Here is a 25,389-nt window from a genome sequence, read left to right on the forward strand (position 1 = left end):
TACATACCTAAATACAGTAAGTGTGTGTCAGTGTTTAGGGTCGTTGGTATTTGTTATCATCAAATCGGTTTTTTTTTCTCATCTTTCCTAAGTATTAACACTATTGATTTCTGACACTTACGCGAATATTAGACATTTAAATAAAACTACTTTTACGGATTTTATCGCGTTATATTAATATTATTTAATCCCGACGTTTCGGATCCTTTACAGCATCCATGGTCACGAGCAGACTAAGGTGTTGGTCGTCTTGATATATTAGTTACAAACATCTTGATATATTAGTTACCGTGACCATGGATGCTGTAAAGGATCCGAAACGTCGGGATTAAATAATATTAATATAACGCGATAAAATCCGTAAAAGTAGTTTTATTTAAATATTAACACTATTATTAATTTTATTGTAGTAGAACTTCTTTTAACAGACTACTTAAATGTGTTGAACCAGGTACATTTCTTCTATTATTTTTTATCAACGCATTTTCTTTCATCAATATTACGGGCATCTTCACTTTAACAACACATCACACCTTTATATACCACAAACACCAAGTGGTAGCAACGGTACTAATTACAATTTTACGACCAATAATAAATTAAATAAACGCAAGTATGCGACCACGTAGTCGGTCGAATCCGCGACCACGACTTTACGACCGTACTTCATTCTGTTCGCAATCCTCAAACGTTTTCATTTACAGTCAAATTGAAATAAATACACAGCTTAGAGCGATTAACCAACCGGATTCGCCAAAAGCACAAATCTCGAAAGAGGACATAGGTTAGACTCGGGAACACCAATTTTTTGGAACCATGCAACTAGTATGACGTTTCATAAGAGCTTGTAAAGGCCTATTTGAAATATATAAAACATTTGGCATTGACTAACGAGGAATCGCAACAAATGACAAATATCGATAACTCTATCAAGTATTTTCGATCACATCAAACAAACACAAGCTTAAATGTAGCTACGTGTATGCGTAGCGCTTTTGTTCTTTTAGTAGAGGTGTAAACACTGTAATATCGTGTCCAGTTGTTAAAATTATCGTAGCTACTCAGTTTAAAATAAACATTTCTGTTTCTTTTAAGTATGAGCGTGTCTTCATTGACGGAGTTAAGATTTGCGGATTACTCACGATCTTCGATTAGCTATATCACTGCTTCTTGATCGTCGAGAGATAAGATTGTGTTAAAATAACCTCGTAATAGTTTTTACTGGGTTATTGCATACAAGATTTAATCGAATATGTACTCGCTAACTTGCAAACTTTCAACAATATCGAATCAGTATCGCAGGAGAAAGATACTACTGATAATAAGCACATAGGTAACCTTTCAATCTTAAACAGAGGTCAGAAACCGAACTGGGCTATTATAATTGTCAGATTAGCAGTTATTGTGGTCATTTACGACCGAGGAGAACAGAAAAAAACCCACGAAATAAGGAAATACTTTGGCCAACTAACGGAATTCTAACCACAAAGGTTATTCAAATTCCGACATCATAGCGAAAATATGTAGGCATACATTTCCAAAGAAATCGAAGGGCGAATAAAATTTTATGAAGAAATAAGAACCCCTATTACTGAAAATGCCTTGCCTTCCGTCAATAGAGACCCTAAGTGTTGATAGGTTCCCCCTGGTGGTCCACTTAACGGACATTTTCCCTTTCTCAGATTACATCATCATTATTACGAATTTCTGGATTTTCTGATAGGCACTTGAATGTCATGGTCGATAAGAGAACTCAAGATCTGATAAGTTTTGTTTTGTAGTATTGAACTGACGTTTGTTCAGTGATCATACAAGAAGTTGCTTTAAAGACATTTATTTCCAAAATGTTCGAGTATTCTCAAAATTACGTTTCACAATCCGCTTGAGCGTCTACTGAGACACGTTTAACGGGTCAATAGTTCATCAAAAACGGCATTGGATTGTGGTGACGATACGTTTTAGACTACGCACTCGGACTATCCCAAACACTGATATGGCAACCAAACTAATAAATAAAAATAAATAAATAATAAATAAAAAATCTAAAGCAACTACCCAAGAAGATTTACTTTTAGAAAAAAGTAACACAACAGCTGCGGCCAAAACTATCAAACATAAGAACATTCGAAAAGAAACGTAGCTTGGAACTTCCTAATCGTATTTAGATCCACTTTCCATATCTGAACATAACAATAAAATAACAAAACGTGTTTGCGACCAGTCTACGGTCCACTCTCAACGTCATGGTTTATAAATGAATTCAATCAAAAGTGGGTCTCCTGCGCCGGCCGATTCACCACTTAATCAAATCATATTTTATAATGACGTCTAAATAATGAACTCTTGTTTCGTCGGGTGAGTGAAACTGTGAAATCTCCGAGCCTTTTTTAGGGCTGGCTTGAGGTAGATTTAATTTTAGGAAACTGTTGTCTTCAAACGGAATTTGAAGTGGTTTTAAAATCTCAATCTATATTAAGAGCCAAAGCTCCAGTGCTGATACGATTTAAGTAATATCAAAGAATGATAAAATCCTTGCGATCCACCAATACTTGGAAATCATTCTCCTGTAGACCTGACTTTACAAAGTACTCGCCTAAAACCAATGTTTTAAAGCTCAGAGTACTTACAACAAAATCTTAACTTACGACCGCTCTATTGAATAACTTGAACTGTTTTCGCTAACTCAAGAACGTTAATTTTGGAGCCATTGTCAGAACATTTGGGAGGACGCGCCGCCCTTGAAACTTGAACAACAATTGATAAATGGGCCGAATCTCTCCTTCTTAAGCTCTTTATTAAAATTCTTGTTGATAAAAGCCTTAACAAATTGCAATTGACCGAAAATTTCGAGAGACAGGTTAATAAATTATAACTTGTTAGGAAATATAAAGACGTGCTTAACTGTGACTAAACATGCATGTGGTTTTACAAAACGGACATGATCAAAGGATAAAAATGTTAATAAGTTAACCGTTAGGAATGGAAGTACCAGAATAATTTTTGTCATTTGTATTAAATCTGACACAAAAAGTACATTCATATAAAGTTCTAGCTGTCCTCGATAATATTCAGTCCTTCGAAAGCTACTAAAAAAAATGAACCAACTACATAAAATTAGCTAATGAGCGTGAGCTTTCTCCAGACAACAAGGATATAATATGATAATTTTCATCCGGTAATATAAACTTAAGATGCTAACAGAACCGTGGGAAAATCCTAGCAAGACAAGTTCGTTCGGAATCGTTCGCACCGAAGCAATGATTGTCGACCTTAATGATTCATAACAGTACTATAAACGGTAACTGTTGTAACCACACTTATTGTGATCTAAGAGGTTATTAAACCCACCAGACACTAAAAAACATTTTACAAAATCATAAGTCATTTTTCGTCGCCAAATTAACTTGATAACATCGAAAAAGATCTCTCTATCTTATTTATGAGTACATTCTGATATTCCACACTTTTATGTTTTCACTTTATTATCAAATCAGCATGAATTTACAATAAATTCGACCATATTTCTCTCTTTCTTTTAACTACAGAGTATTGGAAAAATAACTTTGTAGGGAAGACACATATTTGGCATATATTATAGCAATAAAGGGATAATAAAAATGAAACAGAAATATTTTGTGAGGACGACAATATTGCGAGGGACTTGGAGACAGTGTGACAAGGTTCTATCGATCCCGGGGGTCGTCCGCCCCTTTACTATTTTTGTCAAAAAGACCTAAAACTTGAGAACCCACGCACCCTCGCCTAGCGGTTGCGCAAAATTATTTTATTATCATATTAGCATCGGAATAGTCGAGGTCTGCTATTTTTTCTTTCTAGAAATGTCTGGTTTTTTCCTCATGTTTTGAGTTGTACCTAACGATAGCATTATAAAGCTGGGTACTCACTTAGAAGTGTAGCACGTAACGTATCAGATACGGTATCAACCTGCAAGTGGGTACGGCTCGTCCACGGTCCTCACGAGCACACTGCGAGCCGCCTTTGTGTTCGCAGCGAAACCGCCACTCGGCGGGTCACTGCGAGCGTCCAGCACTCCACGCGCGAGCGGCTTGCAGCGGGCTCGTGCCTACGTACTCACTTGATACCGTATCTGATACGTTACGTGCTACACTGCTAAGTGAGTACCCAGCTTTATGATTGTTGTAGTCATAAACTTTTCCATAACCCTTATAGGTAACAAACCTCATATTGCCCAAACTGACAGGTTTTTTGGTAAAATTAATATTGTAATTAGTTTCCAATCTATCTAATAAACAAACCCAATGAGAATACAATGTTTGCAATTTGTTTGGCAAACACAAAACGGGCGAATTTAAGACTACCTTAATTTAAAACTAAACAAGTTCCAGCTTATAAAATTAATTGAAAAACTTTTTTTAATGAACTTCGTACAGTTATCAGTCACGCAATATACATATATATACAACGAAAAACTATTAGCAGGAAGCTTAATATGCCAGGTATAAATTCATCACCATCATTATTTTATAGACGACATTTTAATACATGGCTGAATAAAACTTAGTTCATTTGTCATTCAAACTTGACAGCTTCCGAATTCAAATTTAGATCGGTTTAACCAATCAAATGTCTCCAAATTCGTGCTCAACAAGATTTATGCTTGAATATCTATACTAATATGATAAAGAGGAAACATTTGTTTGTTTGTACCCTGAAACTACTAAACCGATACGAAAAATTCTTGGATTGTTAAAAAGCTACAACTCTTCCCGAGCAACTTAGGCTATATCTTATCCCTGTACAGGCAATAGCTCCCAGGACACGCGAGTGAAACCGAGGGTAAACGGCGAGTCTAAAATATTACGGACCTAAGTGTTCACTACTTAGTTATTTTTTAAGATATTTTGTATTCCAAATACATAAGGTAGGCCTTGACTGTCAATCAAGTACCCCGTTTACCCCCCAAGATGGGGCGACAGTATTACACATGGTCGGTTCTACTAAATAAGAGCTCAATTATATCAAGCTACCAGGGTACGGCTATAAATCACTATAATATCATGAGTAATGCGACACGTTTATATACATTTTAGTGACAATTAAGTAATGATATGATTGCCAAATCAACAGTCGGGCGATTGTATGGGCAGATTTTTTTTTAATGATTAAGGTACGTTTTGAATGGCAACTGCCGACCGCACATGCCGCGATTGCATGAAAACAATCGATATAGATATGAGGGCGACTGCACGTGCTGCTGCCGATGCCGCTTCGATCCAAAACGGTTTCATATAAATACAAACAAACTAGAAGTGCAGCTGCGACCGATTCCATGCAGTCGTTATCACGACTGCATGGGCTTTGTGCGGTCGGCAGTTGCAGTCGGCAGCTAGCATTGAAAACGTACCTTAAGTTGCCTGCGTGAGTATTCGGGCATTCATTAGGGGTCGTTAAATACTACTACTGATATTTACTTTATACTACTAATATTTACTTTATGATAAATTAATGTGGTAGTATTTATAACAGTTTTCACTACCTAAATGTTTATTCGGAACTATAAATATGTATTATTTGACCCGTTAACCCAGGTTTGTTGACTCTCCACTTAATATGCGACAGCAATTAGCACAAATTAAATGAAAACAATGACCAATCTCAATAGGACCGGTATAAAATTGCAGATAAATATTAAGTGTTCTATTTTGTTTAATTAAATGTTGTGTTTAAAATATATATAAAAAAACTGGTAACCTAAACTGGTCTAAAAATAAGGTTTAGATGGTTTACTTTTGTAATTCCACGATAAAACACTTATTTTGAATGCGAGGTAGAATCCTGGTAGGATTGCATATTTAATACCGCACGCACTGTATATTGAGCTATCGTCAAGCAATTGACAATTGAAGTACCTATATGGTCCAAAATCTGCACTATGCAATCTCTATGAAGCTTAATATAGTCATTACAGCTTGGGGCGTGGTCTATCAATCAGCAAATGGGTAACTTAACTAAGTCACACTTAGTAACGGCTTGCTAAGTGGTTTTACTTGTGTGCCCAACATAATTCATCATCCCCTGATGCCGTGTTCAATTAAGCTGAGAATATAACGATGTTGTGACCAAAGGGGATCTAAAGCTGTGCACAGACTAGGGGTTCTAATATATACGAAGTTGGTACGGTCCGTTGTGCAGCAAGCGTGCCGACCTCTGTCTAGCTGTCATTGAACATCTTTGGCAGTCACTACGGGTAGTCAGGCGCGAGCGAGACTGATAACCAGTCTTAAATAGTGGTATTGGGTTGCCCGGGCAACTGGGTTGAGGAGATCAGGGGCCCGATTCTCCTAAGTTAATAATGTCAAAATCGAATAGAAATCGAATCGCAACATGATCGCAATAGCAGTTTTAACCATATCGGGCATTCTGCTACTAATAAAAGACCAATCGTATTCGATTGACATTTGATTGGTGTGCGATTGGTCTGCTATTTTGATGATTTTGGTCTATACGGTAGTTTGCTGTACAAGCATTTTGCAATCGTAAATCATTTGCAGACAAAATTATTCATTATTGAATGACAGAAAAGGATAAAAACGTTTATTTCAAAGAAAAAATAGCGGAATGCCACATACGCTTCAATCGTAATCGAGTCGGGATTGGATCTCAGTCGAATCGAGTCGAACGTCAATCCAATGGCGCTTAAGTAAAATTAGGAGAATCGGGCCCCTGATAGGCTGTCGCTCCTTGTAAAACACTGGTACTCATCTGCATTCGGTTAGACTGGAAGTGGACCCCAACATCGTTGGGATAAGGCTAGGCAGATGATGGTTCCGATTTTTGTCACACGGCGAATTCAAAGAGCGTACATTGGAACATTTCTAGTCTCTTTGATGCTTAAGAAAGTAACATATAACGCTAAAAATATAACTATATAAGTAATGTATTGAAAGATTTAGTTCGTCTCAATATCTTGTATAATTATACTGAATGATACTGTCGCAAATAAAGTCGTGAACTTTCGACATTTAAAATAAAAAATCTCAGTGGAATAAATTACAACTACATGATCTGACCCACTTGCGAATGTTAGATTTAATTAATATTAACCAGTGCGATAATTAAAAGCGCTTTTGTTGCAATCAATTTATGAACACATGATTCTATTAAGATAACAAGTTTTATGTGTTCGTCTGTTTTATTTTCATTAACTCAATGATTTACAGTGCGAAAGTTGGATGATTGGTGCTTGAAAAATAAACTGTATTTTACATAAAGTAGGTTTCCACTTTCTAGTTTTTACAGTAACTTATAATAAATTAGCAAAAATAACCCTGGCTTTATGAATAGGTTCATCATCCTCCTGCCCATATCCCAATCTACATTTGTGGTCAGCACAGCATGTCTCCTTCTTCCATACTTTCCTCCCTAACGTCATCTCACAAGTAATACTCTTTGAGGCCATACCGTCTTCCACACAATCTATCCACATTCAGGCTCAAGACTTTACTCACAACATGATCCTCATTCATTATCAATAGGTTCTACAAAAAAGAAGAGAAAGTCAAATAGAAGAAGAAGAAAAAAGAAGCGTGGAAGAAGTCAGTAACAACAGCCTGCGTTCATTTCATGAAATCGTCCATAAAAACAGATACATATTTCAAAAAAATACATACAGACTGAAAATCATGGAAGTATGTAGTCCGCCCACAGTTGCAGTAGAAGTATCACCACATTAGCCACTGACCATGGGCTTTGTTATTTATTATTAATATTTAGCAAAGTGACATTGACCTTGTGATAAAGCAACCTTGTTGATATTAAAATTTATTTGTCTGGATAAACTGGTCAGATTTAACGAATAATATCAGCCACTGTAAATTAACTAATTAAATCAACTTTATAAAAAAAATCTAACCTAAAAATAATGGGCTTCCTTGTAGAAAAAGTTTGGATTATGTGAAAGTCGATATGGTTAAAGAATGTTACTTGTGAGATGACGGCAGATAGAAGAGCTTGGAAGGAGAAGAGATGGTGCGCCGACCCCAAATAAAATTGGGATAAGGGCAGGAGGATGATGTAGAAGAATGTTTCATTATCTTAACCATAAAATTGTCAGTGTTAAATAAAGCGACATTAATATAACACAAAAGTGAACAAATTTTTAATTTCCATACGGAGACAGTGAAACAAACTAGAGGTATACAAGCATTTACTTAGACACGATTATAAACAACGCTACTTCAATATTCTATGAATGAACAAGGAGTATTGGCTCCATATATCTGTGCTCAAACTTATCGTAATATTTCACGACCTTCTAATTTATTCATCGGGGCATGTATACATATGTGCCGTCGACTACAGTCTAAAGATATTTTCCACATCTACTTTTCATCTGTTTGATTTAACATTTATGTGAATCTCTCTATTGGAAATATTTTAGGCATTATCGAGATTTTAATACACTTCTCTAGCATAGTACTAGAGGAATTACGGTTCCCACAAAATAACTTTGCATTTTTGAAGTAAGCCATTTCACTAATTGCGAATTTGCAACTATCACTTCTATTTCACCAATACTCTGAAGAAGACAGGCAAAGGACGTCTAAGGCGATAATTCCATCGTTGTACATAGTGCAAAAAATATAATTAAATAAATAACTTTGTTCGTATCTTAAGACAGATATTATCGAGAAGATTTGCTTGTCCGAAGTTGGCTACTATTAACTTCACAGTAGTTAAAACACTACTGCATGCAAAGTTGGTGCGAGTTGTACTACAGACATTTCATGATGTAGTAAATTTTGTCCACCGCAAAATGTCAAATAATAACGCCTAGAGACCAACCGTGTCAGCTCTAGGGAAATTATGATACAACTAGCTTTTGCCCGCAACTTCGTTCGCGTGGAATAGTGACTACCAGCAGATTTTTGATTTGACCAATAGATGGCGCTATATGTCCGGAATATTTTTTTTTTTTTTTGTAATAAAAACTATCCTATGTCCTTTCTCAAGTTTCAAACTATGTCTGTACCAAATTTCACACAAATCGGTTCAGTAGTTTAGGCGTGAAGAAAAGACAGACAGACAGACAGACAGACAGACAGACAGACAGACAGACAGACAGACAGAGTTACTTTCGCATTTATAATATTAGTTTGGATATCATGTTATTTACGATACATACGGACAACGTTGGGTTTCTTGAACTTTCGTTATGGCGAAAAAAACTAATAATTATTGTTTTAGGACTACTATGATCGGTAAAATAAAACTTTTCAATGTCAAAGGAATTTCATTCAAAATAGCATTTTATTCAAATTATTTCAAATAACTATAGTTGAAGGAAACAAACGAGTCCTTTCTTTTGAAAGAGCAAGCAAATTAGGTTTTTCTGTCTTATTTTTCTGAGATATATTTTTATATCGAGTCGAATTTTTTATGACAAAAAACACGCTAACGATTGAGAAGCCTTCCGAACTGGATGTTTGTTTGTGCTGAAAATTATAGGGAAATTGGGAAAAAACCTCTCATCTCCAATCCATTTATCTTTATGAGGTCAGCCGCACAAGTTTCGTGTAGGATCAGAATTTCGGCTTGTCATTGATCGAAAGAAAATAAACCTATCGCAAACGTATAAAAATCAACCGAGCGAGCGTAATTTCTGTACATATAGTACGGTGACTGATTTCTATGACAAAAATAGTAGAAAGTTTACTTTGTATATTTTTGCTGTAAATATTGCTTCTCACAAAGATTTTCACGTCGTGGAGTATACAGTTTCTCTTTCGAATAGCATACATCACTTTTATCAAATTCACTAAGAGTAATAAAAAGATAAAAATTTCAGTAGGTAAGTAATGGATCAAAGTACTGTAGTACTTCACCGTAAAGGCAATTTAATTTAAAAAATATATTCATCTAAGTACTCGCTCGCTAAATAAAAGCTCCATCTAATCGTTAATACCTCTTTTAATCCCACTTTCACGAGAAAAGTCATAAAAAATTAATTTTGTACAGCTCAAACGGGTTGGGCAGAGCTAGTTCTTGATGAAATTCTAGGAAAGTTGGGGGCCCGGGGGAAATTATAGTAGCGGTGTAAGTACCCAACCTGCCTACCACGTGTAGGGTTGAGTTCACAACAAAAAATTTGGGTCACAAATTGAAACAACAATCGGAAATGTCGTGTTTTCCCTGTTCCTTTTTGTTAGATTTAGTTTTTTCAAAGTTGGTGCGGGGTAAGTCACGCGGAATGGTGGAAAATGAGTGTTTTTCCAACTGTTTCCTAAGTTCGAGGAGGGTTTTGAGTTTTGCTAGGCCTTGAAAAAACATGCGCATATCTTTACAAACAAATCAGCAAATTACAAGGGATACATTTATTTTCAATAGATTAACTACCTAATTATAAAGAAGTGTGTTATCAAAACAATAATGTCAACGGAGAAAGCTTAACGAAATCAGGTCAGTGACAGGCAATGGCGGTCACACATAATATATCTGTATTTATCAACTTGTCCTGAGATACAATGACGTTAATCGAATCAGAAGCCAGAGTAATTACATTACAATATGTACAGGATTTCGTTAGCTTCTATCGGCGGCTTTGCCCGCGGTCTACGAACTTTAATCAGTTCGCTTTCTATACGTAGATGTTGTATTTGTTGGATCATTTGAATTGGTTCAGGAACTAATGCTATGTAGTATGAGTATGAATGGTGACAGAGAGGAATGGACGCGTAAAACATATTGAGGCCATCCCAAATACAATAGGAAACAAAGCAAGGAGATGTTAAGTTGTTTCTAAGAAATCCTCATAAACAGTTTTCTATTTAATTATTTCAGATATTACAAAACAAAAAGTTTTCATACAAACCAACAGGATTATCTTAAGGAAAAGGCGTTTTAACTTTCCGCAAGTCCTTACCGTCGTCAAGCCACCATCCCGTAATGAGATAGAGCTTATCTAGCCTCGTCTCCCGTTACGAGACCCTACCGTCATCAGCGACTTAACAGCTGTAACTTTACACTTCCGTAGTCCCCAACTGGGGATAAACTATTAAGCATTGTGCAGACTAGGGACATCTACGCGTACACACTTACTAAATGTGGCGTGAGGCGTGTGCAAATTTTATACGGAGCTATCGTTACTGTGTACATAAGATCGCTTAGTCTGTACAAAGCCTTAGATATTATTCCGGCTACACGAGCACTCGACAGTACTCTAGTCCTGTTGTATACAATTCCCTGAACTTAACTCCACTTAAAAGTTGTTACGAAGAATATTTTGCTCGGGAGACTCTCGAATATTTAAGTGATGTACTGTAGTGGCTTTTGGGGCCTTTTCATTTGAATATACTTTAAGAAAATCGGTTTCTTGAACCTCCAACCAGGAATATAATAATCATTTTCCAAAAATCGATTTGATTAGTGACTTCAGGTTTATCCTCAAAAAGAACGTTATTTTTATGACTACTAATAAAGATATATTTTATTCTCGAACAAACGGATTGATGATCAAATATGAGTTTCAGGAAAACTGGTTTATCCGGTAAGTCCAGTCGGTAACTCGATATTATTAGCTACACGAATACTCTGCATTTCGAAATGATTGCTAAGTGCATTTAAGTAATGAAAGCTCTACGGAAAAACATACAAGTAGAATACTAGAGGCAGGTATTAGGAAATTGAATAGGGTTGAATTTGAATACATTTAAACCGCATAATATTATCTGCCTCCCTAAACTTACAAAGTCACAAAAACTGCTAAACAAGATGACGGAAAACAACATTTTAACAATGGAAATAAAACGTTTCGTTTCCCAAAAGTTTTGCCACTTGCGATTCAAGTCTCGTCTCGAGGAAAAGAAAATATAGCCTACCAGGGGAGAGGACGAAAACTGTCTTGTGAAGTCCATTGAATTTTAGGGATTGGAGACATCCCCAATTCCCAATTTCGCCATGCGGTTTTCTTTCACAACTTTCGAAGGAACGATAAAAGCAGAGATTCACACACTGTATTATATTCAACATATTGATTTAAGGGACTTTATGAATAGTAATAAGGGCATTGTGTTAATAAGGAAGAAACTTGGCAAAGAACCAGAAAGACGCGCTGACTGATCAAACCTATTGTCAAAGATAGGAATGGCCCTTTATTAGAAAAAAACATCCCAAAGAAAAAGGGAGAAATAGTGATTATAAGGCCTTGTTTGTTTGCACAGGATTCACGACTTACTGCTCTTCGTAACTCTGCTAGTTTAGGAACTAAGGATAATATAAACAGTTAAGGCGGTTTGTGTTCTACTAAGAACTACCCTCTTCCCTACGTTGTCTCGATCTTCAAAGGTTGTTATTCTCATACCCTCTGGGGTATCCCTTGAATAATATTGATCGATGATCGTGAGGTAGATGGGGTCTGTTGTTAGTAGAACAAAAGATAAAACCCAAGCTGGCTTTGACATTCCTCCATTCATTTACTATCTCATCTTGAAAATGAGAACAGTTCCTTTCTTTAACTGAATGAACTGGAAAACAAAGAGAGTTTTTCCAAGCAGTAGTATTTATTTCAAAATTGTTTATTCAAATGAGGCTAACAAATCAGCATATTTCGAACGTCAAATTAACAAAAGACAGCCCGAAACGCTTCAACACTTCCTATATTTGTTGCTGGGAAGAAGTGGAGGTACAAAGTCCCTAGCAACATATAATTTTGTAAGATGAATCCAAAAAAGTATTCAACACGCAAACCTAGCCATTCTTTCCTTCAAGTTTTTGCGAGTGCGTCATACCGCACATACAAGGCAACCTCCCATTTAGCCTCTACGTTTCCTTAGTAATTATAATTTTATAGCATACATTGTAATATTCAATTACGTCAATAAACAGCATCACGTATTAATGAATATCAAATCATTTGCATGTTTGCGATACTGACAGGATACTGCTATCAACAGACACATTGCCGGAAACCTAATATAATGTGATTAATCCGATGTATTCGTGCGTGATTAGGCAGGCTGTAATTAAAATCACACCGTGTTTGATGTGTTGGACAGGTTGTGTTAACGCTAGTGAAGTTAGGATGTGCTGAATCACGGGTCAGGTCAAACTGTTTGGATCGAAATTTTGAGATGGAAGTTGTGATGAAAAAGTTTGGTGCCTGGATTTGACAGGCTGGGAGTCAACGTACCGAAAATAAAGTGAAGCAATATTCTGAGCTCTCAATCAGGCATTTATATATAAAATCGGGTCTTATTGAATTCTCAAGCTGTGGATCCATAGCAAAACAAAATTATCTTATTTTCTAAAGTATTCACATTACTATCAGCGTATTCGTATAATCATAAATTCATAACTCATGAATATTTGTTGTATGCGGTTATCTAATCCGCAACCCGCAGCGTAGAGTTAACCGCTCATCGAGTGCGGTAAGCGGTAACCGAACCGTACGTTTGATTGAATTACAAATAAACATCCTTTCACTTTTACCACAATATTTGTGTGTTATGGGTGTCAAGGTCAAGCTACGTACAAACGTATGTTATAATATTTGTATAAACTTCATTACTTTAACAATATTTGGATTATAAAGCCAACATTGCAAATTTTTTATCTCTATTCGTGTGCCAATGACCCAAAGAGCATAAAGAGTTCCGATAGTGGTAAATAACAAAAAAAAGAAGGAAAATGTTATAACTTTTGAAATTGGAAGGCAATCTCCTTGGTTCCGGTTGGCACCCCTTCATTTTGCCCGTTTCAACAGCAGGAAATGTAACGGAAGGTAAACATTGGACTAGTCGTCCGTTCACAGGCCCGGTTATGTTTAGAACATCACAATTGTTGTATTTTGTTGATAAATTACGGTAGGGATACGGAGTTCCTATGAAACAAACACATATCAAGAGAAAAATAAACAGATATTGGTGGTTAATGATAGCCTGATTAAAATTGCACATCGCTTTTCTTTTGCGAAATCCTTCCACTGTCAAAATGGTTCGATAAAAACAGGATCGAAAATTATGATTGATATTGCCTAAGATTATTACTACCCTGTCCCATGAGTCATATATGATTGATACACATCTATTGTTTAACTATTGTGTCTGCTTCGTAGACAGTGAAGTGGCTAACATTAAAGACACGGTTGACGAAATATCACAGCAATTAGATCATTTTATACCGCAAGATATCAAATTATAGCAGCGCTTAAAAAAGTATAAGATCGTTGCTCCAGATCTGAATATTTCACGAGAAATGAGTGATTCCTGGCACTCGACTCTTATTACCTAATACGGTTTTTCACAGCCAATAACATCGTATTATGACACGTTTTAGTGGTTTTCATACGACGATATAATGATCCTCTTTCTTTCACATATTTGAAGACCAAAATATCATATAACAGGTAATAAAGACCCCATTTAGGTGTAGAATATTTATAACTGCAGTAAATGTCATGATAGGGCTCCCGTAGTACCAAAAACATCCTGTAGTACTGTCAGGCTTGATTATCGTAACATCTAAGCCCCAGGGGGCAGTAACACGGTGTCTGTAACTAGCATTACATTCGGATTCACGGTCACTCCTACGCAACAGCCCACTCTAAAACTCAGATCTAGTGCATATATTTCAAGGGCACCGAATTATTTACTAACTAACACTCGTGCCTGATTTATTTAATGAGATGGTGATAAAATTGTTTTAGTTATACGTTTGCAAGTTTGGATTTTCAAATTGGAGAACACAAAAAATAAATGCATTGAGTATGTTTGGATGTTTCTCACGGGTTCTCCCGTAGTTTGCGAGAACTAGGACTTCATAGATCAGGTTCGAATGTACCGCATTTTCTTATTTTCTCTAGGGGACAAACTATAGCCATACACAATTCTTAAGGCGTACCGTAAGATTGAATTTTTGATTTTACTTTTGTATGTATAATGTTTTTTATTTACTTCAAACCCTGACTCACTCTGCCAGAAAGAAAATGATGAACAATTTTGAGTGATCCCACCTCATTAATCGCATGTAGCTTTGAAGTTTATCAATGGACTGCGACTGATAAATGTACAATCCAGACTGGATTTTTTGCCAAACGACCACACGTGACGAGGTCTTTTTGACCTTGTACTTTATATTTGTAAATATTTTGAACACTCTTTGCAAAAAAAACTTGAAAATGGCTCGTAAATAAGCTATAAGTTATAGAAAATTTATATTGACGATGATATCACCGTGTACGCGGTTTTAAGGTGTTACATTGTAATCACGAAGACCCTTACGCTAACCTTTACCGACATTTCAATGTTCAGTGAATCTATTGTTCAGTTACAAGGGGTCCATAGTACCCCTAACAAATTGCTTGCTCTTCCGGATTGATACAATAACATGGGTCTGCTTGAGTTTCAATGAATCTTAAGGCTGTATTCAGTAACTAGTTGTTTTCTTGCAACTAGTGTCACGATTCAGAGACCTGTTTGAAATAAAACATTTGACTTTGACTTTAATTTCGCTCACACATTGGGAAGAAAATACTTCGCGCATCTGGATATAAAGCAGCCTGTATTCAGAACTACTGGCTCTATTTACAAATTTCTTTCGTTAAATAGCATGTTTATCGAATAAGCCCTTGGTCACGGGATGTAATGTAGCCGAGACAGTGAGTGGAAGCTAGTAACGAGATGTTTAAGGTTCACTAGCTAGGCCGTTGCTAAACATTATCCGTCGTACCACAAAAACTTATAAATGTCTGTTGAACACTTGTCTAAAAACATGTTAGATCATGATGTTGAAATAAGGTCGTTTTGTTTTGTTCCACACTTTATTTAGACAAGTGTTCAAAAGATGTTTAAGTTTTTGTAGTAAGGCTGTATTTGCTTATATCCCATTAGTCACAAAAGTTACCATTGAGTGCAGAGGTTCAGGTAAAATTTGCAAATAAACCTGAGATCTGGCATTACCTCATACAAACTAATATCTCAATTAAATAATTATTATTTAGAAGACAAAAACTGCGAGATTTTCCGCAAAAGATTTTAAGTAAGTAACAAATTGCAACCTTCTACATTTATTTTTAAACTAGTTTTTCTGCCTCAAGAGGATAATTTATATAAATTATTTTCATTATTATCCTTGGCAACACTGCAGGTAAAACTCGGTAGGTAATAATTGTTATATTGAATGTCTTGTTAATAATGTAATTTTGTATAAAAACAGGATGAATGCTATATTAAATATTTTGAAGTTGAGTTAGGTGATCGCTAATTATAGGTTCATTGATTACTCTCTGAACATTGTGTTTTATGTATGTTCGGCCATTCAGAGAATGCGTTCCTGACACGTCGCGATTGAACTGACGACGTAACTTTGCAATGGCGTTGCAGTTACGATAAAAATATTTTTGCTGGTTGTTTACCGTTTTAACAATTGAGGAGCATTAAAACAACATTATTATATCAATAATCAATGAATGTTATAATTTTGTGCCAAACTGAGTGTCAAATAACTTGGTAAACAATATTTTTCTAAATCTATACTGCGCTATTACAAGGTTATGTCAGCGGTTTATATTTTGTAGTGCTGTGCTAAAAATAACAGGCAAGTATCGTAATCTGTTCTTATACAGTTATAATATAAAATAATACGTTTTGATTTTCTTTTTAAGAATTGGAAAATAATGGACTATAAGACTTAATTATAACGTTTATGAAATATAAAAATAAAACTATGACCAAACCGCATTTTTATACTTAGATTAAAAATGGTAACCCCAAATGGCGTTATGGGCCGCCATTTTGTGACGCTAAAACAGTCGTCCGTTGTCGTTTCGTGCGCATAGACCACGTTTTTCAAGTGTTTTCGATCTGTTTTTATTTGATTACCCGGCTTTTGTTAGACCGAGATATCAGGATTGATTCTGTTATTGATAATAATATAATTATACATGTAGGCGAAGATGATGATGAAGACACCACCTCCTCAAGCAAATCGGAGTCTGATTAATATTCTGTTCGCACATTCAATTCAATGTACTTGTAACAAAGAATAAATAAAACAATTTTATTATATGAATATTACCTTTTTTTGGTTTCCACTTAAATAACTATATAAAATATAAAACAAATGATTCCGCCAATTTAAAACGAAAATAATCTTAAAATAATGCGGCGGTTCATTTTGAAGGAACGGTAACGAACTCAGTGTTATGTTGTGCCCATCACTAGTCGTGACTAACTGATAGGTGTCAGGAACGCATTCTCTGAACGGCCGAAGTATAATGAAGTAATGGTATTGAATTTTAAAGCTAAGTTATTGATAATATGTAATTTTTATGTGTTCTTCTAATTCCTTAAACAATTATGAATTAAATACTTTCATTTCCAGATAAATTCTATTAATTAAAAAAAAAAAATATCACAAAATCTTCTTCTTTCTCCTGCCCTGTTCCCAAATTTTAATTGGGGTCGGCGCAATATGTCATTTTCTTCCATTTTCCCCTGTCACTCGTCATACTGACACTCACTCCCTTCCTATTCATATCATCTTTCAGGCAATCCATCCATCTTTTCTTAGGTCTTCCTCTTCCTCTCCATCCATCTACATTCATACCTAGCACACACTTTGTTGCATGCGTATCATCCCTCCTCATTACATGCCCATACCACGACAATCTTTTACTTCTCATCTTTTCTGTAACTGGCGCTACTTTCAGACTTCCTCTAATGTAATCATTCCTCACTTTATCCATTCTTGTAACACCACACATCCATCTCAGCATTCTCATTTCTGCTACATGCACTCTCTTCTCATCCCTCTTTTTCAATGCCCAACACTCAAATTATCACAAAATAATGCCTTTTATTTCCGTAGATACCATATTTGCTTCAGCTGAATATTTGTTGCCAATTTATTTATAAAGCCTTCATCTGCAGCGGTTCTATAATAACCATGATTTTTATTACCTGACCATTTATCCTGCTCTATTCACATCTATTTTAAATAACTTCCTTCCTCCAAGGATGTTAATACATGTTCCTTAATTTGTAGTTATATATATTTAAAAGGACACTCAAATAGAATGCATTGTCATGTATTTTCTATACAACTATAAATAAAGACGATTTTTTAAATCGACAAGCATTTGTATAAATACAGTATGATTAAAGAAAAAGTTTCGTCTGTATTCTGCAGAACTAATACTACTAACATTGCAAAAACGTTGATAAAAAGCAAGTTTTCAAGATTTGCATGAAATACTGTTACTTTATATCATATGTATGTCTTATGTGGATGTTCCAACATTAATAAAACTTCATGCTTACGTACTCATCTGCCAATAACAGCATACAGGTTTAAACCGGTGAAAACCGGTTCGTGCATATTTTAAAATCTTGCCATTTTATTATGATTTCTGTGTCAACTAAACTTTATTGTACAAGTAGTATCAATGTATTTTCTAGTAATTTTACTCGATGATAGAGATCATGATCTGCCTAGTCTTTTCCTATGTTGGAGTCTGCGTCCAGTCTCACCCGATGCAGCTGAGTACCAGTGTTTTACAAAGAGTGATCTATCTGACCTCCTCAAACCAGATACCTTGGTTACTGATTGTCAGATGACGACTGCTATGTTTAAATGATAGCCGGGACCTACAGTTCATCATGGCCTCCGAAACACTGGAATTGGTGATAGAAACTCAAATAAATTAAATCTAATAAGCAAAAAAAATTGGAATATTTCCTTATATCAAGCAAGCCATTACAAATCAATACAAATATTCTGACATACGTAATAACAAGCACAACTAATTACAAAGTACGTTCAATTTCCTCAAGAGCAATCGCTAGCAATCATTGAAGTAAATAACTACGTGTAAATATAACTCTGCTAAATGTTTTGAATACTGAATCCTTAGCAACTAAGTCACACATGAATAATTCTCCTAACATCAGACTGATTTCTATTACAATTTCAAATCAATACTCATACCGTAACAAACGCATTTGCATCCCCATAACTAACTTTACTGTCTCAAACGTAAGGTGCAAATTAGAATAAACCACTTCTAATTAGGAGAAATTATGAATTGTTTTTGCTAATTTGCTTAAATGCATATTTAATGGATTATCATGAAGTTAGTAAATACTTGTTTTATCTCATTTACTAACTACACAGACAAAATGCACAGACTATGAAAATTCAAGTTACAAAAAGTATGTGAACTTTGGATCTTATAAAAACTTTAGCAAATCTGTATAAAAAAAACAACAACTACTGTTTTAATGAATGAAACAAGTTTTGTTTTTGAGTTCCACTGGACATAAAGTTGATTTTGTGGTTATCATACAGACAAACTGTCATAATAATCTTACGAGGAGCAAAAACTCAGCAAAATACATCGAACTATCATCGTTTCGACGTCCACATGAAAGTGTACAATTTGTGAAAACTAGTAGGGTAATAATCAAGGATGAAGTACCTACCCTCTCTGGCTTTCAAATAAACAGTGTTCGCGACGATATTCTCTAATTCCATCAGTTCCAGTGTGGCTGATTTTATCGTAGACCCTCCACGAAGCAAAAACCCGCCGCTGCGGCCTCTCAGCCGCCTGCCAAGCGCGCACGACACTGCCCATCAATGTGTCCCGCGCTCTTCAACACAACTATTCAACCTGCTAACTTATACACATAACACTACACCGTACACAGATTAACGCAATCCAACCCGTACAACAGCCTCAAACGCTGCCGTCGGCAATAAACACGCAACAGTTCACGACTACGATTCACGATACCCAAGGGTGTGGTGGAAAGGACGATATCATGACAGTCTTTGAGCGGCAAACAGCGGCGCGAACGCTCTTTTGCGTCGGAGGCGGTGTAAAACGGTCAGTTTCTTTCAATAAATGCATAAAAGGAGCACACGCCCGAATTACGCGAGTTATTGATGACGGACAGCAATACGCTACGAAAATTACCACTTTTACAGTGTTCCTATTTTCCAGTTGCCATAACGTCATTTACTAAAGCTACCATGTCAACAGTTACAGATACCGGCACGGATATTGGGCTCTCGGCGGAAGAGTGGGGATCGCTTTGCGCACCCGTACGCATAAGGCAATAAGGCAGTAAACCGCTTCTGCGCAGGTGAAGGTCATGGCTCGATATCCGTGCCGATAACTGTACAAGTTTCAATATTTGAAATAAAGTAATTTATTCCGCTGTGTGATTTAGATTTCGTATTTCAACAACACTGACTACGTTACTGTAATCTTTGAATATCGTTTTATATGTCAAAATACTTATGCAAACATTGGGCCTGCTATTTATTAACATATTTTTGACGCTCGTGTTAAACTGAAAAGCAATTGTGTGGTGCTCAACTTGTAATTTAGAAATGCTTGCTTGCGTATCAACAGGAAATGATGATACTTATCCATATTTCTTAAGGTATGAATCCAAAATATATAAATATTTAGGACATGACAATTATTTTGACCTAACATGATTTGGAATTATGTAATAAATTACATATCTTTGTAGGAGTATTTTATTAATTGTCTTATTTGCTTCAAATAAGTAACGCTTGTCTAAACTAACATTATCAATACGATTTTATTTTGTTTGTTTGTTTCAGAGCCTTCAAACAAACGAATCGATTCGACGTGTTTTGTTTCTGTTGGGAAGTTATTTTATCCAGATATGGGAAGAAATTCTTAGGAACACGAGTGAAACCGTGAGTAACAACTAGTAATAAATAAAGTCATAAATTCCTAAATTAGTACAATATTTTATTCATAGGGCAATCAGTTACACGTCAATCTACGCATGCTAGTTCCTCACAGTTATTTCACTACAGAGATGGCGGGAACCATTGAAGTGGAAAGGCGCGCTTTTTAATTTTGAAGCAAATTAAAATTAAAATATTAGGTTTTCTCGGGACTATATTTGTAAATAATAGTGTGAATACAGTGTAAATAAATAGTTGTAAATATGGGGAAGAAGAGGCGGCGGAAAGATGATCTCATAGATGTCCCTCCAGACGTGAATCGGCCTGAGTCCGTAGATTCGGACTCCGAACTTTCGGTGGTGTCGGCATGCTCCAACTCCAAAGTCGAGGAGTCTAAAGATAAATATGCCATTTACAAAGTCAAAGGCTACGCACGGAAGTATCCGGAGGACTGTAAGAAGGAGGAGTTGGTTGTCTTCCTTAACCATATTGACGAAGGCAGGACTTTTACTGACAGAGATCGTATGGCTCTATCTAAGGGCATACGGGAGCATGGTGTGTCTGGGGTGATGCACTTGCGAAGCATTAATAGATACAAGGTTGGCGTCACTTTCGACTTACCGAACAACGCAAATATGTTCCTGAAGAACAAAAAACTGCTGGAGCAATTATCGCTCAGAGCGTCTATTCCTGCTGGTGATACTGAGGTCACTGGGGTACTCACTTCAGTACCAGTTGATATGGCAAATAAAGAAATTTTTTCGTTGATTGGTAGTTCAAAAAATGTCATCCAGGTAAGGCGTTTCATGCGCAGGGTAAGAGGTGATGGAGGTAAGTTCTCTTTCGTTCCTACACAGGCAGTAGCGGTTACTTTTGCCTCAACCATCTTACCGCAGTACATATATTTGGATTCTTGGCGGCATGCGGCATGAGGTAAATAAATATATCCCTCCTGTTAAGCAATGCCTTAAATGCATGCGATATGGGCATATCGCCAAATTTTGTAAAAACTCGGAAGTCTGCTCGATCTGTTCTGAGCAACACAATTTTAAAAAATGTGACGTTGCTCCGCAGGATGCCAAATGTGCAAATTGCAAGGGCAATCACATTGCAATATCTTCAGCTTGTCCAATTAAAAAACAGCAGGTAGAGGAAAATAAAATAAAATCTCGAAACGCCACTTATTCAGACCTTTTTAATGTGAATTCATTCCCAGCTCTAACGGCACGCAATATTGACACGCAAATAAATAATCTTATGAAATCAGACAAATTTATAAATACATTAGTGGAAACACTTACGAAAATATTAAGCAATAAACAAACACCCATTAATTCAATGTCGATTAAAGAAGCTCTCAAATCAACTTTATGTGATAAATTTTCTTCTGCCTGTTAATGGATATTTCGGAATTAAATATTGTCCAATGGAATGCACAAAGCTTAAATAGTAACAAACATATATTTATTGACTTTCTTTATAGACACAATATTCATCTGGCAATCATTAGTGAAACGTGGTTAAAACCGCAACACGATTTTAAAATTAAACATTATAATATTGAAAGAAATGATATTGGTAACAAACATAATGGTGTTGCAATAATCATTCATAAAAGTATTAATTATACTCAAATTAAAACCTTCTGTGATAACTCATTACAAAATATTTGTGTTAAAATAAAAGTAAATAACAAAGAGTTACGTATAGTCAGTCTTTATAGTCCTTTGAATTGTAATCCGCAATTCTCAAAGGAAAAATTGGATCTATTAATAAAATCTATTCCTGAACCTTTCATATTGGCTGGTGATTTGAATGCTCATCACACATCTTGGGGCTGTGGCTCGGACTCTGTGCGTGGGCGCAGTATTCTACAGGTTATTGATGATAATAATTTGGTTCTGCTCAATGATGGTCAACCAACTACTGTTGGCTCCTTGACTTGGCGTCCTAATGCGTTGGATTTGACATTAGTTTCATCATCTTTAGCGCTGAATTGTGAATGGAACGTACATGATTGTCCTCTTGGTAGCAGTTATCACATCCCTGTAATCATAAAAGCAGTGATTAGCAATAATAGTTACATTAACAACAGTCATTATTCTTCTAATGTTGAGCATTTGCCTGTTTATCCAAATTACAAATTGGTAGATTGGAAGAGATATACCAGTAGTGTTGATGAATTGCTATATGATTTTGAAATCGACAGTTTATGTATTACTGACACATATCTTAGATTTTGTAGCATTTTGCGCACAGCAGCCGCCAATTCTATAGTCAGTTCTGCACATTCTTCCAATAGATCTTGTTGCATTAGAAGTAATAAGCGACCTTCGCTTCCTTGGTGGAATCAAAAGTGCGCGGAAGCTGTAATAAACTTCAGAAACGCATATGTGGAATTTAAAAATAATCCATCCGAAGAAACTTATTTGCAATTTAAAAGGTTACGGGCAGTTAAAAAACTGGTTTTAAAAACAGAAAGGCAAAAAAGTTGGTTTTCCCTTTGTGAAACTTTTAATAGATCTACACCGATATCAATAATATGGAAATTTATGCGCAAATATAATAAAACATACAATGTCAGTGGTCATGAAGACGATACATGGATTTTAGATTTTCTTAAAAAATATACACCAGATTTTGTCCCATCAAGTGAAAAAATTTTCACTTCTGGTTGTAATTCTAGTAATTGCTACATGCTTGATCCCTTTACATTGCAAGAGTTGATGGCGGCTATAACTTCCAGGAGAGATACCACATGTGGTCTTGACGGAATGCCGTATATACTTTTCAAAAAACTTAATATTTCAGGTTTAAAATTATTTCTACAAATTTTGAATTTGTTATGGGAAAATGATATTATACCCCATAATTGGAAGGTTGATTGCCTAGTACCCATTCTAAAACCTGATAAAACTAAAATGTGTCCTGATTCTTATCGTCCCATAGCTCTTACTTCTTGTGTTGGTAAATTGTTTGAACAACTGTTAAAACAACGCTTAGAATTTTATATAGAAAAAAATAGTATCTTACCATCAAATCAATTTGGTTTTCGTAGGAATCGTTCCGCTCGTGAAAGTATTTGTCAACTGCAGCTTGATATTTATAAATCCATAACAGCAAATGAAAATTTGGTTGGAGTGTTCTTTGATGTTGCAGGTGCATTTAATAGTGTAAATATAGATATTCTATGTGATGAGTTATCACAGATAGGGATTCCGGGAAAAATCATTAATTGGCTATCAAATTTCCTTAATAATAGGGAAGTATTCGTAAAATTTAATAGGCACCTTTATGGTCCTAGACTATCGGCTAAGGGAGTTTGTCAAGGTGGAATATTGTCACCTTTAATATTTATATTGTATATACATAGATTAAATTTAATTTTAGGGGCTCAAGTTAAAAATCTACAGTTTGCAGATGATCTTGTGGTTTATTCATCTGGGAAGAACATTTCGCAAGTAGTTGAGACAATCAATGTTGCATTAACACATTTGCACAATTACTTCTCTTACCTTGATCTCACTATCAATCCATTAAAGTCCAAAGTAGTCGTTTTCGGTAAGCGGAATCATAATTTACCCGCTGTGTTGTATCATAATTGTGCATTACCCAGCTCTCTTGAAGTTAGATTTTTGGGAGTTATATTTACACACAATTTGTCCTGGAGTAATTACATTAGGAATATTGTTGCCAAAGCAAATAGAGGTTTTAATGTTTTAAAATCCTTGAGTGGAACTTACTGGGGAGCAGACCCAAAAATATTATTATTGTTATATAAATCTTTAGTACGTAGTCACTTTGAATATGGTTTTTATTGCTTTGCTGCAGATTCAAAACATGTAAATAGTTTAAATATTTTGCAAAACAAATGTTTGCGGGTTATTACTGGGGCATTCAGAAGTACTCCTGTGAACGCTTTGCAGATTGAATGTAATGTTGCACCTCTAGCTATTCGTTTTGATTTCTTATTGGAAAGATTCTTTCTGAAGCTTTATAGTGTTTCTGGTAATAGTCTTTTAAACAATCTTGTACATTTAGCTACACATACTACTTTAAAACCTTTTTATATATTACAAAGTCTTAAAAAATTTAGAGCTTTTATTGAAAATATTAACATTCATCAATCAAAACATATCCTGCCTTGTTATGAAGGTTCATTTAGTAGTAAATTTCCAGCTATAACTGTCATTATAAAGAAGAGAAAAGAATTGTCTTCTAAAGAGGATGTGTATAATATGTTGTCAGAGTGCTCAGATCACAAATTTGTATATACTGATGGTTCCAAGAATGATAGAGCGGCTTCTTTTGCTATTTATGAGCCTACTTCAAATATCGGTATAGGCATGAAAGTTGACAAAAATGCCAGTATTTTTACAGCTGAAGCTGTTGCAATCTTGAGTGCACTGAAACATATAAAAAAATCCAATTTAGAGTCTAGTAAATGGGTCATAATAAGTGATAGCATGAGTGTCCTACAAAATATAGCAAATAATAAATTCCATGCTAACACTAACTACATTATTCATCTGATTAAGGAAATGTGGGTACAATTGATTGAGTCAAATATTGAAGTTCAATTTGTATGGGTACCATCTCATATTGGCGTTAAAGGAAATGAAAAAGCAGACTATCTTGCCAAAAAAATTGTCGAACTAGAGGATTCAATTCCCAGCAGCGATAAAA

At 35.5% G+C, this 25,389-nt stretch overlaps 1 protein-coding gene across 3 annotated transcripts in view; it reads right to left on the bottom strand.

Moving 5' to 3' along the window:
• Nucleotides 1-19,972, bottom strand: part of LOC124641780 (G protein-coupled receptor kinase 2) — a 74,472-nt gene extending 54,500 nt beyond the window's left edge. For all 3 annotated transcript variants that reach the window (XM_047179989.1, XM_047179990.1, XM_047179987.1), the window contains exon 1: nt 19,458-19,972. In XM_047179989.1, coding sequence (XP_047035945.1) covers nt 19,458-19,509 — 52 coding nt within the window. In that variant the 5' untranslated portion in view covers nt 19,510-19,972. The remainder of the gene's footprint in view (nt 1-19,457) is intronic.
• Between the last annotated feature and the right edge of the window lie 5,417 nt (nt 19,973-25,389).

Source organism: Helicoverpa zea, chromosome 23 (assembly GCF_022581195.2).
Source record: "Helicoverpa zea isolate HzStark_Cry1AcR chromosome 23, ilHelZeax1.1, whole genome shotgun sequence".
Classification (NCBI taxonomy): domain Eukaryota; kingdom Metazoa; phylum Arthropoda; class Insecta; order Lepidoptera; family Noctuidae; genus Helicoverpa; species Helicoverpa zea.